The 16,348-nt window shown below is 48.1% G+C and overlaps 1 protein-coding gene across 1 annotated transcript in view; it reads right to left on the minus strand.

Annotated features, from left to right (window-relative positions):
• Positions 1 to 16,348, minus strand: part of LOC138566161 (amine sulfotransferase-like) — a 974,685-nt gene that overhangs the window by 794,026 nt on the left and 164,311 nt on the right. Inside the window, exon 4 of the mRNA XM_069643191.1 lies at positions 15,931 to 16,139. Within this exon, the coding sequence (XP_069499292.1) occupies positions 15,931 to 16,139 (209 nt within the window). The remainder of the gene's footprint in view (positions 1 to 15,930; positions 16,140 to 16,348) is intronic.

The following is a 16,348-nucleotide window of genomic DNA, read 5'->3' on the forward strand; positions in this document are numbered from 1 at the left end:
TCCCCCACACACCCTCACCCCCTCCCCCTGCCCAACAACTCCCCAACACACCCTGACCCCCCTCGCCCTCTCCCACAACTCCCCCACACACCCTGACACCCCTCCGCCTCCCCCCACAACTCCCCCACACACCCTCCGCCTCCCCCCACAACTCCCCCACACACCCTCACACCCCTCCACCTCCCCTCACACCTCCCCCACACACCCTCCCCCCTTCCCCTCCCCCCACAACTCCCCCACACAAGTCCCATTGAGTCCCCGAAGCCTACATGAGGCTGCCATAACTATTACTCGGCACTCCCTGACCTAGGGGGCAGCATGTCTTGCCGGTGCTGTGTACGGGCCGACCTGTGGAGCAGGCTTGTTTGTGTGTAACTGAAGGACAACGGTGTGGCCGCCTGCTGAGGTTGTGTGGCGGCATGCCCTGCCTCCATGGCATCTGCGATGCGCCCTAACTCCTGCCGGAGGGCCGAGACCTCCTCGCAGAGGCGACTGTTGTTGTCCGAGAAAGATCTCAATATTACGGACTGGTGTTGTCCGTAATGGACCGGCCTAGTGCAGCTACCTCCGTACGACACTCCTCTCTGGCCTGCCTGTTGTCCTGCACGAACGCACGGACGAGTGCAGTTAGCAGGTCAGTCCGCTGCGGCCCTGCGGGTGCACCCGTGGATGTATTGGGCCCCTGGCTGTCATGGCCAGCCTGCTCAGCCTCCCCAACACTGAAAACTAGACTTAAGTGTCCCTCTGTGTGGTCATGGCCGGACTGCTCTGGGGTGCTGGCGTTCCTGGTATCGAACGATGATACTTGGGGGGATGCAAGTTGAGTTGGGGTATGGACCACATCCATTATATCGTCCACCATGGTGCCCCAGATGCCCTCCTGTGTGTCATCCATAATGAGGGGTGCCATGGCTTCCACCTCCCCAGCCACACTCGACTCCTCGGAATGTGGTGGCTCGCAGGTGTCATCAGGCTGACCAGTGGGTGGAGGTGGTGGTGGTGCGGTGCCCTCCACGGGCCTTGGTGGCACAGGTGCAATGGTTACCTGCGGTGGCTTGGATGCTGCTACACGGCACCCCCTGGCATTTTACATTTGTTTACAGAACATACATTTTTATAAAAAACATGATTTTTCCTTTCTGATAATATCAATAGTAACCTATGTAATATATACATATAATAATACAGATATAATATATATGAATGTATATTCATATGTTATAGTGCAGTGGTCGTCACATTATAGTTAGGTCGAGTATCGAGATACCTAGAAAAGTTTGTCACAGTCGCTCCACTGCAACCTATTTCTGGCCCCACCCTCCCCAGACTGGAAATATTAGGAAGGATTTGTTTGAAAATGAAAATATTACTAAGAATGCAAAAAAAGTCAGCCTGCTCGCCATTCAATTTGCAAAAGAGAAAAAGTCCATATTTCTGCACAGCGCACAACAAAAACCACTGGGTGGAATTGGACCAGGTACAAAACAACTTGGGAACCAAGCATTGGCTCGATTTCTGGAAGGGGTTTGGGGTTATTCTGGCCAATAGATGTTAAAATATTTGAGTGAGAAGTGGGTCCCATGCTGCTTTGCTGTAGAGAGACTTTTTAGAAATGAAAAGAGGTTACTTTTTTTTGGTCGATGCAAGAGATATCACGAATATAACAGCAATATTCGGGGTAAGTTGAAAAAATTGCCATTTGGAGGACAACAAAGTCTGAAATGGCTTCAGGCTAGAAGTGGGGAGGGAGAAAGAAGGTACCAGGAAATTGGGGATTTGGGAGGTGGGGCTGTGGACTAAGGTCAGAGCTCGAACATGTTCAAATATATTCCAATATTTTGGGTTATATTAGAAAACAGGATCAGGAAATTACATCAAACGGATATCTGCAAATATTTGATGACGTTTAAAGATATCTGCGAATATTTATAGTACACTGCTAATTAACTACAGTTATGGCAAAACAGTTTTTTAAAAAAAGAGAGACAGTTAAAAAAAATGAGATTAATACAGAAAAGTAGAATTTTACAGCTACAGTGAGGTGTGCGGCAGTGTATTGAGGCAACATGTCAAGGGGTGCAATATGGCCCTGGCCAGTGAGCATGAAGGCCGTGCTCACTGGCTAGGGTCAAAGGCCCTGGCTTCTAGGCCCAAAAGACGTGTATGGTTGCCACAAGCAAAGTCTAAAAGAAACATATTGGGGGAATCTCAGTAAGTTCACTGCAAAAATTTGCTGTGTTGTATTTTCATGCCCTACAGCATTAATTGCTCTCTTGTACACTTAAGAAATTGCAAATGTTTTGACAGTTTCCTCAGAAAATACACCACAGCCTCACCAATGAAACAACAGCCTTCCCAGGACTAAGAACGATGGTCAAGTCGTCCTTCTTTTTTTAAAAAATAATTTCTTATAACATTTTCAGAACATATAACCCAACAAGTGGCAGAGGAATACATTACATCTCACAGTACAGCAAAATTAATTTCAATACCGCAAAATTAATTTCCCCCATCATTTTACATTTTATCACCCAAAGTTATTAAACATATCAAGACCATCCATCCGTAAGTTCATTAATGGATACAAAATAGGAGGGGCAATTCAATTTGACCGAAGGCCACCAGAAGAGGGAACGATATAGACCATAAAAGTAGAGGAAGAAAGAAGGAAAAAAAAAACTTAAAGTCATCAGGTCAGATTCATAATATCCACATCAAGGATTCATAAAACATTTCATTAGTGTCGGCTGGACAAATATTTGCTCTCTTTCTGAAACAAAGTCCAGGAGAGCGCTTCAAATCCATGTGAATTTCAAGAGCATCCCCTCTAGCATGGCTGTGAGCTTTTCAAGACCTAACAACTCACACACCATCACCCACCAGTATGCTGTGTGGTCCCTCTACGGATTTCCAAAAGCAAGCCCTTGTAATTCGAGCTGCAATAAGTAACTGAGCAATTAGGGCTTCTCTGTGACCTGACATCGGGAAAGACCCATCCTCCGACACATCCCCCAGTATCAGAATCCGTGGATCCATGGGAAGCAGGGAGCCTGTGATTTCCGTGATTTTGGATGGCACCTCCTGCCAGAACATTTGTATGACTGAACGGTGCCACCATATATGCACCAGGTCCCCATGCTTGCCACAGCCATGCCGGCATGTATCTGGGTAATCAGGATTCATTGCATGTAACCTGCTCGGAGGTAAATAACATCGAAAACGAATCTTGATAGCATTCTCCTTCACTACCGCACATCTGGAGCTTTTCTGGCCTCTGTACCATATCCTTTGCCATGACTCTTCTGGGATCTCTAAGCCCAGTTCCCTCTCCCAGGCCACCATATAATGGAGCTTTTCTCCTACCGGGACATTCTCCAAGAGTCTGTAGCAGGCGGCTAGTTTGTGAGACTGCTGAACCTCAAGAATTTTCAGTGTTATGCCTATTGGTATTCTAGAAGCAGCCAGTCGGGTATCCCTGTTAGTCAACCAGTGCCGATGCTGTATATACCTAAAGCGTTTGGATTCAGGCACTCCAAACATCTCCGTGCATTCTAGAAACGTTAGGGGTTCCCGATTTACGAATAGATCTCTCAATCTCAGGGGTACCTCTGAACTCCAGCATTGGAATGAACTAGGACACAGACCTGGGGTAAACACTGGGTTCTGGATGATGGGGGACAATGGACCCAGGCCCAATACAATTCCCCTTAGTGTACATGCCTTATCCCAGCTCCGCAGCGTTGTTAGCGTTGTGGGTATTATCTCATCTCGGCATCGGTTAGGGAGGAACGGAAGATAAGCTAGCGGGAATGGGGCCGCGGCTTGCTCAATCTCTTGCCACTTAGGGGTTTCAAATTAATTTGCCCAATTTAGCATTACAGCAACCTGAGCTGCCCTGTAGTAACGTGAAATCGAGATGTGCCCCACCCCACCTAGCAACCTCCCCCTAGTAAGAAGTTTGCAAAGAATTCTAGGTTTCTTCCTCCTCCAGATAAACAGACATATTGCCCTTTGCATAGCGATGAGCTCACCAATGGGAATCACCACTGACAAGGAGTGAAAAGCATATAGAAGCTTCAGGACAAGGGTCATCTTGACCGCACTAACCCTACCCAACTGTGAAGTTTCTTGAGGGTCCCAGTGTTGGAGCCATTCTTTGGCCTCTGACAATAGAGCGGGTATGTTAGCCTTAAATAGACCTGTAAAAGTTGGGGTTCATTTGATTCCTAAGTAAGGGATATCTGTGGACGACAAGCGGATAGGGAACGCCGCTTGGATGTTTAACAGCCCAGCAGGGGATTCCGTTAGAGCCATTCCCACCGATTTGGCTGGGTTCACCTCAAATCCAGATATCATGCACGACATGCTATCAAAAGCCCTATTGGCATCTAAGGATAGTAGGGACAGTCTACCCGGGATCCTGGGGGCCAACGCAATCAGATTTATCGCACGACGGATGTTATCATATGTTGAGTGATTGCGTATAAAACCAGTTTGATCCTTTTCTATCAGTGCTGGGAGAATCTCCTCCAGTCGGCCAGCTATTATTTTACTCAACACCTTTGTGTCTTTGTTCAGCAAAGCAATAGGCCGATATGATGCGCAGTCCGTGGAATTGTTCCCTGGCTTCAAAACCAAAGTCGTGGTAGATTCCGCCATAGATTCAGAAACAAAACCAGTAGCCCAAACAACATGAAAAAGCTTAGTTAAATAGGGGGAGAGGACTGCACTAAAGGTTCTATAAAATGTGTTTGTGAGCCCGTCTGGACCCGGGCCTTACCCAAGGGCAGAGAGTGAATGGCAGTCTCCATTTCTTGTAACGTGATTGGTTCTTCTAACAGATCCTGAAGTTCCTGGGAAACCTGTAGCAAATGTGCACCCTGTATGAATTTGTGGGCCATTTGTGGGTCAGTGCGATAGGGGGCCAAGTGAGCTTTAAAAAACTTCTCAATTAACTGCAGTTTATCTACCTACGAGGTCATCTCCCATCCATGTCCTCTAGGGATTCTATACGGTTACGTCAAGCCTATTTTTTCAACTTGGCTGCGAAGAGCCGATTAGCTTTATTTCCTTACGAGTAATAATATTGTTCAGTGCGCATCATACCATAAGCTGCCCGACTCAAGTGGTTGGCTTCTAGGGCTTTCTGGGCTACTCGTACATCCCGCTGTGACCGTTGGGAAGGCCTATTTTTATGTAATTCCTCCCATCCTTGAAGTTCTAGCTCCAGTTGGGTTTGTACCTGTCTCCTGATTTTCCCTCTCGCTACTGTTTGAGCTATGATATAACCACGAACCACAGTTTTGCTGCATCCCATACTGCAGTATAGCTCAACTCCCCGTGTCATTCTTGGTGAAGTAGTGGGTTATGGCGTCAGAAATGCAGGAACAGAATTGGGGGTCCTCCAGTAGGAACTTATTCAGGCGCCAAGTACGGAAAGGCTGCAGAGTATCATCAAGGGGGGCATTCTTAACATTACTGGGGTCTGACAAAGCTTTAGGAAGAATCTCTATGCCAATCGTTTGGGGAATAAGCTTGTCTGAGACGAGTAACATGTCCAACCTGGAAAAACCCCTATGCACTGTAGAATAGAAAGTGTAATCCCGCTCTCCCTGGTAGAAGAAACGCCATGCTTCTATAAGCGAGTGCTCCCGAAGGAGTGTAGTAAGTGCCAAGAAGTTCTTTTTGTCTGTGCTAGTTGGGGAAAGGTACTTATCCTCCAAGGGGTTAACCACTTCATTGAAATCCCCTCCCACAATAAGATCCCCTTTGGCATGTTCAAACAGTGTCTTGGACAATGAGGCAAAAAACACATCTTGTTGGGAGTTGGGCGCATAGAGCGAAACCAGGGTCACCCTCCACCTCTGCAGTGTAGCCACCAGTATAACATATCTGCCACTTCTATCCCGCAAAGACCTGTGAGCCCTCAGGGGAACACCCTTGCGCACCAGAAGGGCCCCTCCACACTTTTTCGACTCCGAAGAGGCACAGAACCTAGAGGGATATAGTTTACTGTTAAGCCGAAATCGTCTGATGGTAGGACATGAGTTTCCTGAAGAAACAAGAGAAAGGAATCGAGGGTGGCCACTCGATGAATTAAGGGGGAATTCAGACCTTGTACATTCAAGGTAAGGCAACTAATATTCGGGTTAGCCATTCTGGTATCATCCAAACCCCCATATGTACCCAAACAACCAGGTTTCCCCACATAGAGACCAACTTTGAGGAACTTTCTCAACCCCGCTCAGCCACCCATCCAGCGTGCATGTTAGCACGATGAGTCAAAGGGAGCCAATTGTACTCGGAATCCATCTCCCGTCAGTTATGAAAAACAATACCCACTCCGTACCGACAGTGTGGACAAAATAACACAGGCAAAAGTACCAACATGTATTATAACAAACTTTAGAATTCAAATTCCATAAAATATCATGTAAAACAGAGAGAATGAAAAGTAAAAGAATCACTTGCGAGGCCTTAAAAACCAACATAAACTTAATCAACAACCCTTTCAGGGTAACAATAACTGGCGTATTCCTTGGGCTGGGTGCCCGATCAGTTGTATTTGCCCTTTTCCTTTTAAATTGAAATTGCCCAAAAATAAGAATGCAGAAGCACATGTTTTTAGTTACTAATCAGAGAAGTTGTTTCAAAAAGGAGATTGCGTCCACACTGCGCACTAATCATAAGAAAATCACTGCATAAGCTGCATATGTTTAATTGGATTCAAAACAGCCTAACGCGTGTTTTGAGCTTCAAGCTCTTCTTCTGAGGCTGAGAATAACATATACATTGATTTGTGTTCATACAACAGAATGGTATACAATATGAACCAAGCCAAACAAAAGGGCACACATCTCTGCCTCTGCCTGAGCCATCTTCTAAGGAACCACCTCCGTCTCCTGCACCGCTTGCTCTCTGCTCTCCTCTCTGTGCCTGTTTCTGGTATGCCCCACATCTCTGATGAGATGCCGCCATCTCCCCCATACTCCAAAGGGTTGATCTATTGAGCATTATTGGCCAACACGTCCTGTATTGTGTCTGGAGCTATCATGCCTTTCTGTATTGCCATAATATAGCCTTTTAGGTCAAGGGAGGGATTTGGGAGGGGCCATTATCCCACGTGATAATGACCACTCCCAAGGTCTATAAGGCTGTTAGCACATAGTGGTAGCAATGCATGTTTTGGAGTTTTCGTAGTGAAGTAAAAACGTTGCTTTAATAGTGAGTAAAGTAAAGAGACAAATTGACTTAAATGTGTTTTTATTTTGGAGTATTTAAACGATATGATTAGATATGGCATTTATAAAGCACCTATACAAAGGTTTTTCAAGGCAGAGCGATAAAAGGGAGGGGGAAATGGGAAATCAGAGACAACGATATTACTAGGCCAGGTGACATTGAGATTGCTCAAGTGCAGGGGAGGGGGCAGAGGAAGAGTGCAAGGAGAAAGGGGGAGCGGCAGTGCAGTACATGGGATCAAGAGAATAAATAAATAGAATAAATAGAAACAGTAAATAAGAAGTGCAGCCAGCTGGTGGCAAGTGCAATGGTAAGTGCAGCCAGCTGGTGGCAAGTGCAATGGTAAGTGCAGACAGCACGTGTCAGGTGCTGGTAGGGGATTGTAGGGATACAGAAACAGCCCCTGAGTGCAGGGTTGCCAGGGGGTCAGTGTAGGTGTGAAACTGGCGTGGAGAACATGGACCCAAGGTCAGAGTTCAGTAGGGGAGAGACAGAGAGAAAGCAGAAGCAAAGAGGAAGGTCTTGAGCTGCTTCCTGAACCAGAGATGGTTCGCCTCAAGTTTCAAAGAGGCTGTTCCAGAGGGAGGCCCCAGCCAAAGAAAGAGATCTACCACCAACTCGTTGCTTGGAGTAGTGAATGACCCTGAGAGAGTTGGAGGAGGATGAGCGAAGAGCTCGAGGAGGAAGATATTTGCAAAGAGAGAGTTGAAGGTATTGAAGTCCCAGGCCCCAAAAGGCCTTGTGGACAACAAAGAGGGTTTTGAACTTAATCCTTGCAGCCACTGGGAGCCAGTGCAGAGATTTCAGTCCTGGAGAGATACGATCCCTGGGCTTGAGGCCAAGGACAAGTATCGCAGTCCTGTTCTGGGTGAGCTGCAGAGGGCGGAGAGTAGAGGCAGGCAGATTTAGAAATAGACTGTTGCAGTAGTCCAGCCTAGAGAGAACCAGAGCTCTGGAGACAGTGAGCTTCTGGGTGAAGGAGAAGAAAGGAAGAATACCTGTGAGGAGGTGCAACTGGTAGTTTCACTTCTTAGCAACGTCAGATATGTGAGAAGAGAAGGAGAGTGTGGAGTCGAAGATGACCCCAAGGATTTTAGCCTCACAGGTGGCAGCAGGAAGAGGGCCAAGAGGCCGGCCAGAGAGAGACAGGAAAGGAGGGAGCAGGTGTGCCGATAAGGAGAATCTCTGTCCTACTGGCATTATTGCAGGGTTCATTGGCGGCACACTACTCCTGGATAGAAGACAGACATTCGGAAGTGAGAGAAGGAGAAGAGGTGGCAAAAAGAAGCCTGAAAATGAGTTGAGTGTCATCCGCATAGCACTGAAAATTGGGGCAGAGAGCGGCAATGCAGTGGGCAAGAAGTGCCAGGTATTGGTTGAACAGCCAGAGAGAAAGGTTAGACCCCTGGGAACACCACAGGTAGAGATAGAGATAGAGGAGAGGAAGGACCCAAGTTGGACCTGGGAGGGTTGATCGGAGAGGAAAGAGGTAAGCCAAGCCAAGGCCTGATCAGTGATACCCAGGTTATCACAGAGACAGTTGAGCAAGATGGCATGGTTGACCGTATTAAAGGCAGAAGAGAGATTGAGTAAGATGAGGACAGAGGGGAGATTAGAACCAAGGTTAGAGAGCAGGTCTTCATGGATGTTCAGGAGAGCCGTTTCCACACTTCTGGCTGCTCTGAAGCCAGACTGATGGTCATGGATAAAACCATCAGATTCAGTGTGACGATTAAGCTGGGAGATGGCCAGCTTTTCCAGGTGTTCGCCCAGGCAAGGAGTTATGGAGATTGGTTGATAGTTAGCAAGGCAGGAGGGGTCGGCTGAGGGTTTCTTAAGAAGAGGGTGCACAAGGGAGGGCTGCAGGGGGGGAGGGGAAGACTTCAGTGGTGAAGAAATGGTTGCAAAATTCAGGCAGATCAGGAGCCAGGGTGTCAATATGGTCCTTGATTGTTTTGGAGGAACAGGGAAGAACCTGTTTTCACGAGATTTTCATAGATCAGACCTTTCTAGAAACCTTGTCTGGGGAGAACAGGGGAAAGTCACAGAAGGAGGGAGGAGAGGTGGCCAAAGAAGGGCCAGACAGAGAGGGGGGGAGTAAAGGGAGGAGGAGGAGAGGACAAGAGAGAGGACAGGATGGCCAGAGTTTTAGAGATGAAATGAGAAGCCAGGCCCGTGCAGAGAGCCTAGGAGGGGAGAGGAGCGGTAGAGACTGCATTAGGATTGGCCAGCTCCTTGCAGATTTTAAGGATTTCGGCCGAGTTGTTGGATGCCGCAGAGACGCGGGCTTGGATGTGGGCTCTCTTCTTGGTGTGGACAGAGAGCCAGTATTGCCTTTGGAGCAGGTGGCAGGCCAGTGTGTCAGAGGATGTACCATAAGCACACCATTTCCTCTCAGCCACCCTCCACTTGCGTTTAAGGGTGCCGCGGAGTGAGTCATACCAGGAGTTGCACTTGGCTTTTGGCTTCAGGCGGATCCTCATGACAGGGGCAAGAACATCCAGCGTATCAGATAGCAGAGTGGAGCATGGAAAGTGCTGTGCCAGGGTGCGAGTCAGCCAAAGGGGGGTGGTTTGAGAAAGTGGCGGCAAAACCTCAACTGACACACGATTCATGGGTCGGATATTGAGAAGGTAGGTGGCAGTGCTGGAGTTGGCGTCGCAAAATGAAGGAAGGACAGGAAGCATCCAGGTGGATGTTAAGGTCTCCAAGAAGGAGAAGTTGAGTAGTCGAAACCAGGAGGGAAGAGGAGAGGTCCGCCCAGTCAGAGAGGAAGGAAGTGATCTGAACAGGTGGCCGATTGATGGTAGCCAGGGAATGGCCAGGAGAGAGAGAGCCTGCAGACGAGGCATTCGAAAGAGGAGTAGGCCTGCATAGGAATGACAGAGGCAGGTATCCACTCCGGGAAGATCAGGGCTACACCCCCTCCAGTACGGTTGGATCTGGGCGCGCGCGGAGAGGATCTTGTAGCCATCAGGGAAGAGGGTGTTGAAGTTCGTGACAGAGCTGGCCGTGAACCTTGTCTCGGTGAGACCGAGGACATTGAGGTCAAGTTCTTCCAGGAGGCAGCAGATGTCAGAGGAGTGTTTGACAGCTGAGCGACAGTTGGGAGTGGCAATATGGAGAGGGTTGCCATCCTTGAAAGACTTCCGGGGAGGGGTAGAAATCAGAGGTACACCCTGCAGAGGTGTAGAAGAAGCCTGAGGGGGCAGAAGAGGAAGGAGGAGAGGGTAAGGTAGCCAAAGAGGAGACAGCAGGGGGAGTCAAGGAAGCTGTGGAGGGAAGAGAGGGGACAACAGGAGAAGAAAGGAAGTTGATAAGGCGCAGGAAGTGCCTCTCAAAGAGGAGAATGTTGGCCTGAGGGCCTTGGACCAAGACGGTACGGTACCATTAAGGTAAACATTAAGGATGACCTTAGAGGAGTGGAAGGGGGCCGGGGGAGACAGAGGGGCCTCCCACTGGGTGCCACCATTATTGGGAAAAGAAGAGAAAGGAGAAAGCACAGAGACCATGGGTCTCATTACGAGTCAGGTGTTAAGGGGTTAACGGCGCCATAAACGGCACCGACCCTTAACGCCTGATTCCGAGGTCCCTTTGCGAGATGGTGCTTTTAATGCCTGCTTTTTGCAGGCGTTAAAAACCATGCCGCAAAGGGACCTTGGCGATAATTACGGCAACCGTAATTTACGGTGCCGTAATTATCGCCTTCCCCATTCCCATTATGCCCTACGGGGCAAAAATGGGAATGGGGAAGGGGCCATTGGTGAATGGGGAATTACCGCCCCACTCACCTTGGAATGGGGTGGTAATTCTGCCATCCACCATGGCGGAGTTGGGACCTTAGCGGCATGGACCATGGTGCTAATAGCGCCATGGTCCTCCGCCAAGGTCGTAATGAGGCCCCATATGAAGAATCCATAGGTATGGGGAGGGAACGACAAAGAGGATGTCGGTGACGGTTTGCCTGGAGGAAGCACCGGTATAGGTGTCAGCGATTGGAAGACCTGGGTTGGAGACCAGGATGTCCTTTTTAAACTTCTTTCCTACCAGATTTAGTGAGGAGAGCAGTATAGTCCATAGATAAGCAGTTAGAAAAGATAGGAGAAACAGAGAGCCCCATAGAGTAGGTAGGGAGAGGAGAGAAGAAGAAGAAAGGGGCTGTGATGGGGGAAGAGGGGAGACACTAGGGAAGGACACGGGGGTGCAAGCAGACAAGACAAAGAAGGTCCAGACAATAGTAGACAATTGACAATACGACAGGCGCTCGGACAATAGTAGCAAGCTTGCTAAATCAACGATTTGCTAAGAAGACAAAACCAGGAACAACAAGGACAAAGTAGTTGGCAAAGGAGAACCTGGAGGAAGTAGGAGTGCAACGGAATACACAGCAGTTCAATATAGGACAGGGCAGTCATTGAGGCGAATGCAAACACCACAAAAAACCAACACAGGAGAAATCGGCGAGAGTGGACCTAGATAGGGAGGAATATAAGGAGAAATACAGGCAGTGTAAGCAAACAGGGCAGTCAAGGAGGAAAAAACAACAGCTATGAAGAGTAATGATCTAAGTAGGCAATGTTAAGGCAGAAACAGGACAGTAAGACAACAGTGATCAGGGCAGTCCTGGCAGAACAGAGGCCATGTGGGAGTAGGGGCGAGGGGAGGTGGGGCGCGAGGAAATACGCGGAATACGCAGTCAGGGAACGCAAGGAAGTTGCACGGACATGCGATAAGGGAGTTGCGAGGAACCACATAGTCAAGGATTGCGAGCAAGGCAGGGAATCCAAGGAAGTGCAAGGAAGTGCAATAAGGGAGTTGCGAGGAACCACGCAATCGAGGATTGCGACGGGACCACACGGTCTAGGGTGCAGGGTAAGCGTGGGGCGTACGGTCAGGGGATCGAGGGAGAAAGTGACGACATGCAATCGAGGTGTTGAGAGGAATCATGCAATCAAGGATTGTAAGGAACCACGCAGGCTGGGTGCGAGGCAAGAACGGATCACGTGGTCAGGGGCACGCAGAGGAAATGCGGACACGTGATCGAGGAATTGCGAGGAACCACGCAATCAAGGATTGTGAGGGACCAGGTGGGCTATGGCGTACGCTGGGAGGTAACGGGTGACGCAGAGGGGGAAGTGCAAGAGGCCGTGCAGGTGATGGGGCGAGAACACGTGTGTCATGAGCGCTACTCCCGAGGAGCCAAGACTGGCCCAGCGTCCCCGGAAGCAGGCTCATCATCCACACCCCCGGTTCCAGCAGACCCCTATAGGGGCCCTTTGGACCATGTCCTGGCGCCTCTGGCGCCAGGCTCATAGGGAACCACAGTCCCGGCGCCATGGGCGCCGGGCTCATATTCTTAAAGTGTGCAGTAGTGATTGGGTGGACTTACCTGTGGCAGACCATGCTGCATACTCACCTAGAACAATCCAAGCTGGGTGAAGTCCCAGCCACTGGCTGGGAGGGACCAATCCTCTGTTACAGGAACTCTTTTCTTACCTGGGTGGGGCTGATGCTAATCCTCTGACACTGGAACTCTTTTCTTACCTGGGTGAGGCTGGAGGAAGAATACGCACCAAAGCACTTCTCCACTATTTAAACCACGCCCGATAGAATTCACGTGCTTCCCGTTATTCTGCAACAGCAGCAGGACGCTCACCGAGTCGGCTCCTGCATTCCAGGCCCAGACACACCCTCAGCTTCTCGAGCAGCAACCTGTGGATGAAGAAAAGGCACAGGAACATCTACTCACCAGAATTCAGCCTCAAGAGTCCAGTCTCCGACAACCTGCAAATAAAGACATAAGGTTAGAAAACGGGCAACACGCTCGCAGCTGCGCTCGCTTACCTTATCCATCCGTGATCACACCGGAGTTCACCGCGGCCTTCGCTTCGGCAGCATCCCAGCACCTGGAAGACAAAAGACATTATTAGAGGTGCCCATTTTGAAGTGGCCACAATTCAGTAATACTTACGCGCTTCTTCATGCGCAGCAGCGGAAGCATCGCCCTCAGCATTTCGGCACCTGAAAGGAAGGAAAAGACATTATCAGAGGTGCCCATTTTGAAACGGCCACAATTCAGTTATACTTACGTGTCACCGCACGTGCAACAGTGGCGGCATCGCCCACAGCATCTCGGCACCTCAAAGACAGAAAAGGACATTATAAAAGAGTGCTCCTTGAGATGCGGCCTCAGATCTTCTATACTCACGAGCCTCTTCTTGCACAGCAGTGGTAGTGTCGCCAACAGCTCCTCGGCACCTGAAGGACTATTACAAGCCACTAAAGGACACTGAGCCTAAACACTGAAATCATCCAGTGACGTAACTGGATTCCACGCGCCCCTGCACCAGAAGCAGGATGGAGAGCTCGGCTTTACTAAACCAAAGGTGAGAGTTCGTGGAGACCAGTCGAGAACCAAGAAGTGGGAAAAGCAGAAGATTGGTGGGAGAACTTATCCAACCAGCTTGTAATTACCCCTTTTTCTTCCACCTGCAGAAAACTCAGCTTACAAGCCAGACAGTCAATATTCGGAGGTCCTGCCCAGAGCGTCTTCCGAGTTCTACGCCTCATCATAGTCATAGAAGCAACTGTAGCAGTCCAGTTTGGGTCAGCGCCTCCGTGGGAATCAGGTGAGCGTTACAACGTGCAAAGCGAGGGTGAAGGGGGCGGGTGGAGGGCAAGGAAGTGAAATAAGTTTCACTTCAAAAGTTATGCATTTAAATTTCAAACTTGGTTATACTGGAGCGAGTTTAGCATGAGCCGGAATTAGGTGTAGTGTAAAACTACAAGATTTCTCTATACGGAAGTGAAAGCATTTTCCCAATTTTTTTGCTTTCTCATTGTTGGGTTAAATAGTATGTTACACGAAAATAAAGCTCCTCCCAGGGAGGAAGTGTCTTGTTGAAAATAAAATATGCCGGGAAATTGCATTGCTGTTCCTCTGTTTACTTTTGAAGACAGAAAGCTTAGAAATGCGGTCAATACGAGTAGTGACTGACTACACTGTGAACTCTGAACATTCTGATTGGCTACTGGGTGGTAAATAACCACCTCCATGTTCTCATAATAGTTATTGACTCGAAGTCAGTTTCTCCAGACACCTCACTAGCACCACTCAGCACCTTCTCTTGTGACAGTATGAACCCTCCACTTGGCATGCCGGACTGAGTACCTATTTGTGAAGATTTTCTCAATTACTCTCCTACCTTAAACACAAACTGCTGCAGCTTTGAGCAACTGGCAGTGCAACCAACCACACACAAGTATCTCATCATTATCCCATTCTCCATTAAGACCTGGCAAATAACATCCTTGTGCTACGAGTCTACCTTCTGTCTGTCCTCTACCTCCTCATCGGGGTACAACACCAAGTGAAGCTTCATGATTTCAATTTCATTCTGAGAACTCAAACTCAACAAACACAACACAGACAAGTGACTAAGGCAAACCCAAGGATCCACACGAGACTCGCATAGACAATTGGAAACGGTTATTAGACACATACAGGTAGGTTACTATACAGATAGGTATATCTGGGGAGTTTTTGTGATTTAACAAGCAAGCAGCAAACAAAAAAGGGAACAGGTTTGTAAAAAAAAAAAGTATTTTGTAGTCAAGAGGAATGTTTGGAAAAACTGAAAGTGCCACATGAAGCGTAGCAGGTAAAACACGCATCAATCTGGGACTAAGAACACAAAAGGCAAAGGGGTAAACAAATGAAAGGGGCGGGGAATCTTATTACAGTTATTAGGAAGGGACAAACAGCAGGAAACAGAACAGGTCAAATGAGAGGGAAATCTTTTTGTTGTGTTTTTTATATACAACCTCGTGCCTGAGTTTGAACAGTTTTAGCATGCCAGAGAATCCCAGGAGATCTTATGGATCCACCAATCCCCAGCCTCGGTATTCAGTGCCACCCACGAGACTGTCCAAGTGGAGGGCTGCCCACTCTTATGAATGAGGCCTAGGAGGAGGTCTCTAAAAAGTTATTCATCCAATGAGGAAAAAGTGAAGAAACACATGGGCCAGTTCAGGATCTTTGACCACCTACTGTTGCCTCATTAGATGGCAGAAAAGGTCATTTGGCCATTGATATCACGTTATTAGTGACCCTATCATGTGGGTGTCAGATGTACACTTCTCTGTAGAACACGAGGCATGGAAAATCCATGTGTAAGTGACATTTGGGGGAGCAGAAAATGAAGTACTGGCACATAGTGACACCATATGTAGAGCAGCATTGGCGCGTGCCTGGAGCTAATGCTGTTTATTTCCACCAGTTGTAGGTTTGTCAGCGGACAGAGTGAAAGGGGAGGGAGACGCCAAGGATTCTTACCAGACACAATGATAAGGAATTAGTTATGCCATGTTTCTGATGGGATTGAGTAGTATGTTAGGCTTTCTGCACTAAAGACCAATACGCCAAGCATGGGCACATGTCTAGTCTCCAGTCAAAGGATAATAGAGAAGCGAGCTGGGAAACATACTGGGAACCTTCGTGAGACAGAGAAAGATAGAGCTGCGCTATCAATGGCAATGAACCTACTGCAGATAAGGTAGTGCACATGTTTGCCAGAAATGATTGAACCATGCATGCAGTATCATAAGACTTGGAAAGTGCATCATGAAATGTGACATACCCACCATAAATAAATAAACAAAGTTAAAGCAAAATGAAAAATGACCTACCTTTCCTCTTTTGTTTCTTAGACCTCTGGGTACCAAATGATATGGAAGGTGAGAGGAAAATAAACGTGGTGAGGGGATGTTTGTAAGATCACGTTTTTTTATGTTGTATTCAATCCATGGGGCTCTGTCAATATTTGCTATATTTTCTTTTCTATGGCGATGCCCCTCATTTAAAATCAGACTCACAACCTGCTGAATAAAAACAGTACCTGTAAAAGAAATGCGTATTACTTTAGGAGTATTTCCAAATGGGCTTTTTTTAAAGATGCAATCAATGTTCCTTGCTCCTCTATAATGAAGAGCGACCAGTTGCGATCCGGGCCTAGCCGAAGCCCATGCCAAGACTTAAGTGGCTAGTGGGCATGGATGTAGGCCTTTCGTAGTGGGCCAATCTAGTGGCTGAGGGAAGCCTGTGGGT

Source organism: Ambystoma mexicanum, chromosome 2p, assembly GCF_040938575.1.
Source record: "Ambystoma mexicanum isolate Mex_15411 chromosome 2p, UKY_AmexF1_1, whole genome shotgun sequence".
NCBI classification, from domain to species: domain Eukaryota; kingdom Metazoa; phylum Chordata; class Amphibia; order Caudata; family Ambystomatidae; genus Ambystoma; species Ambystoma mexicanum.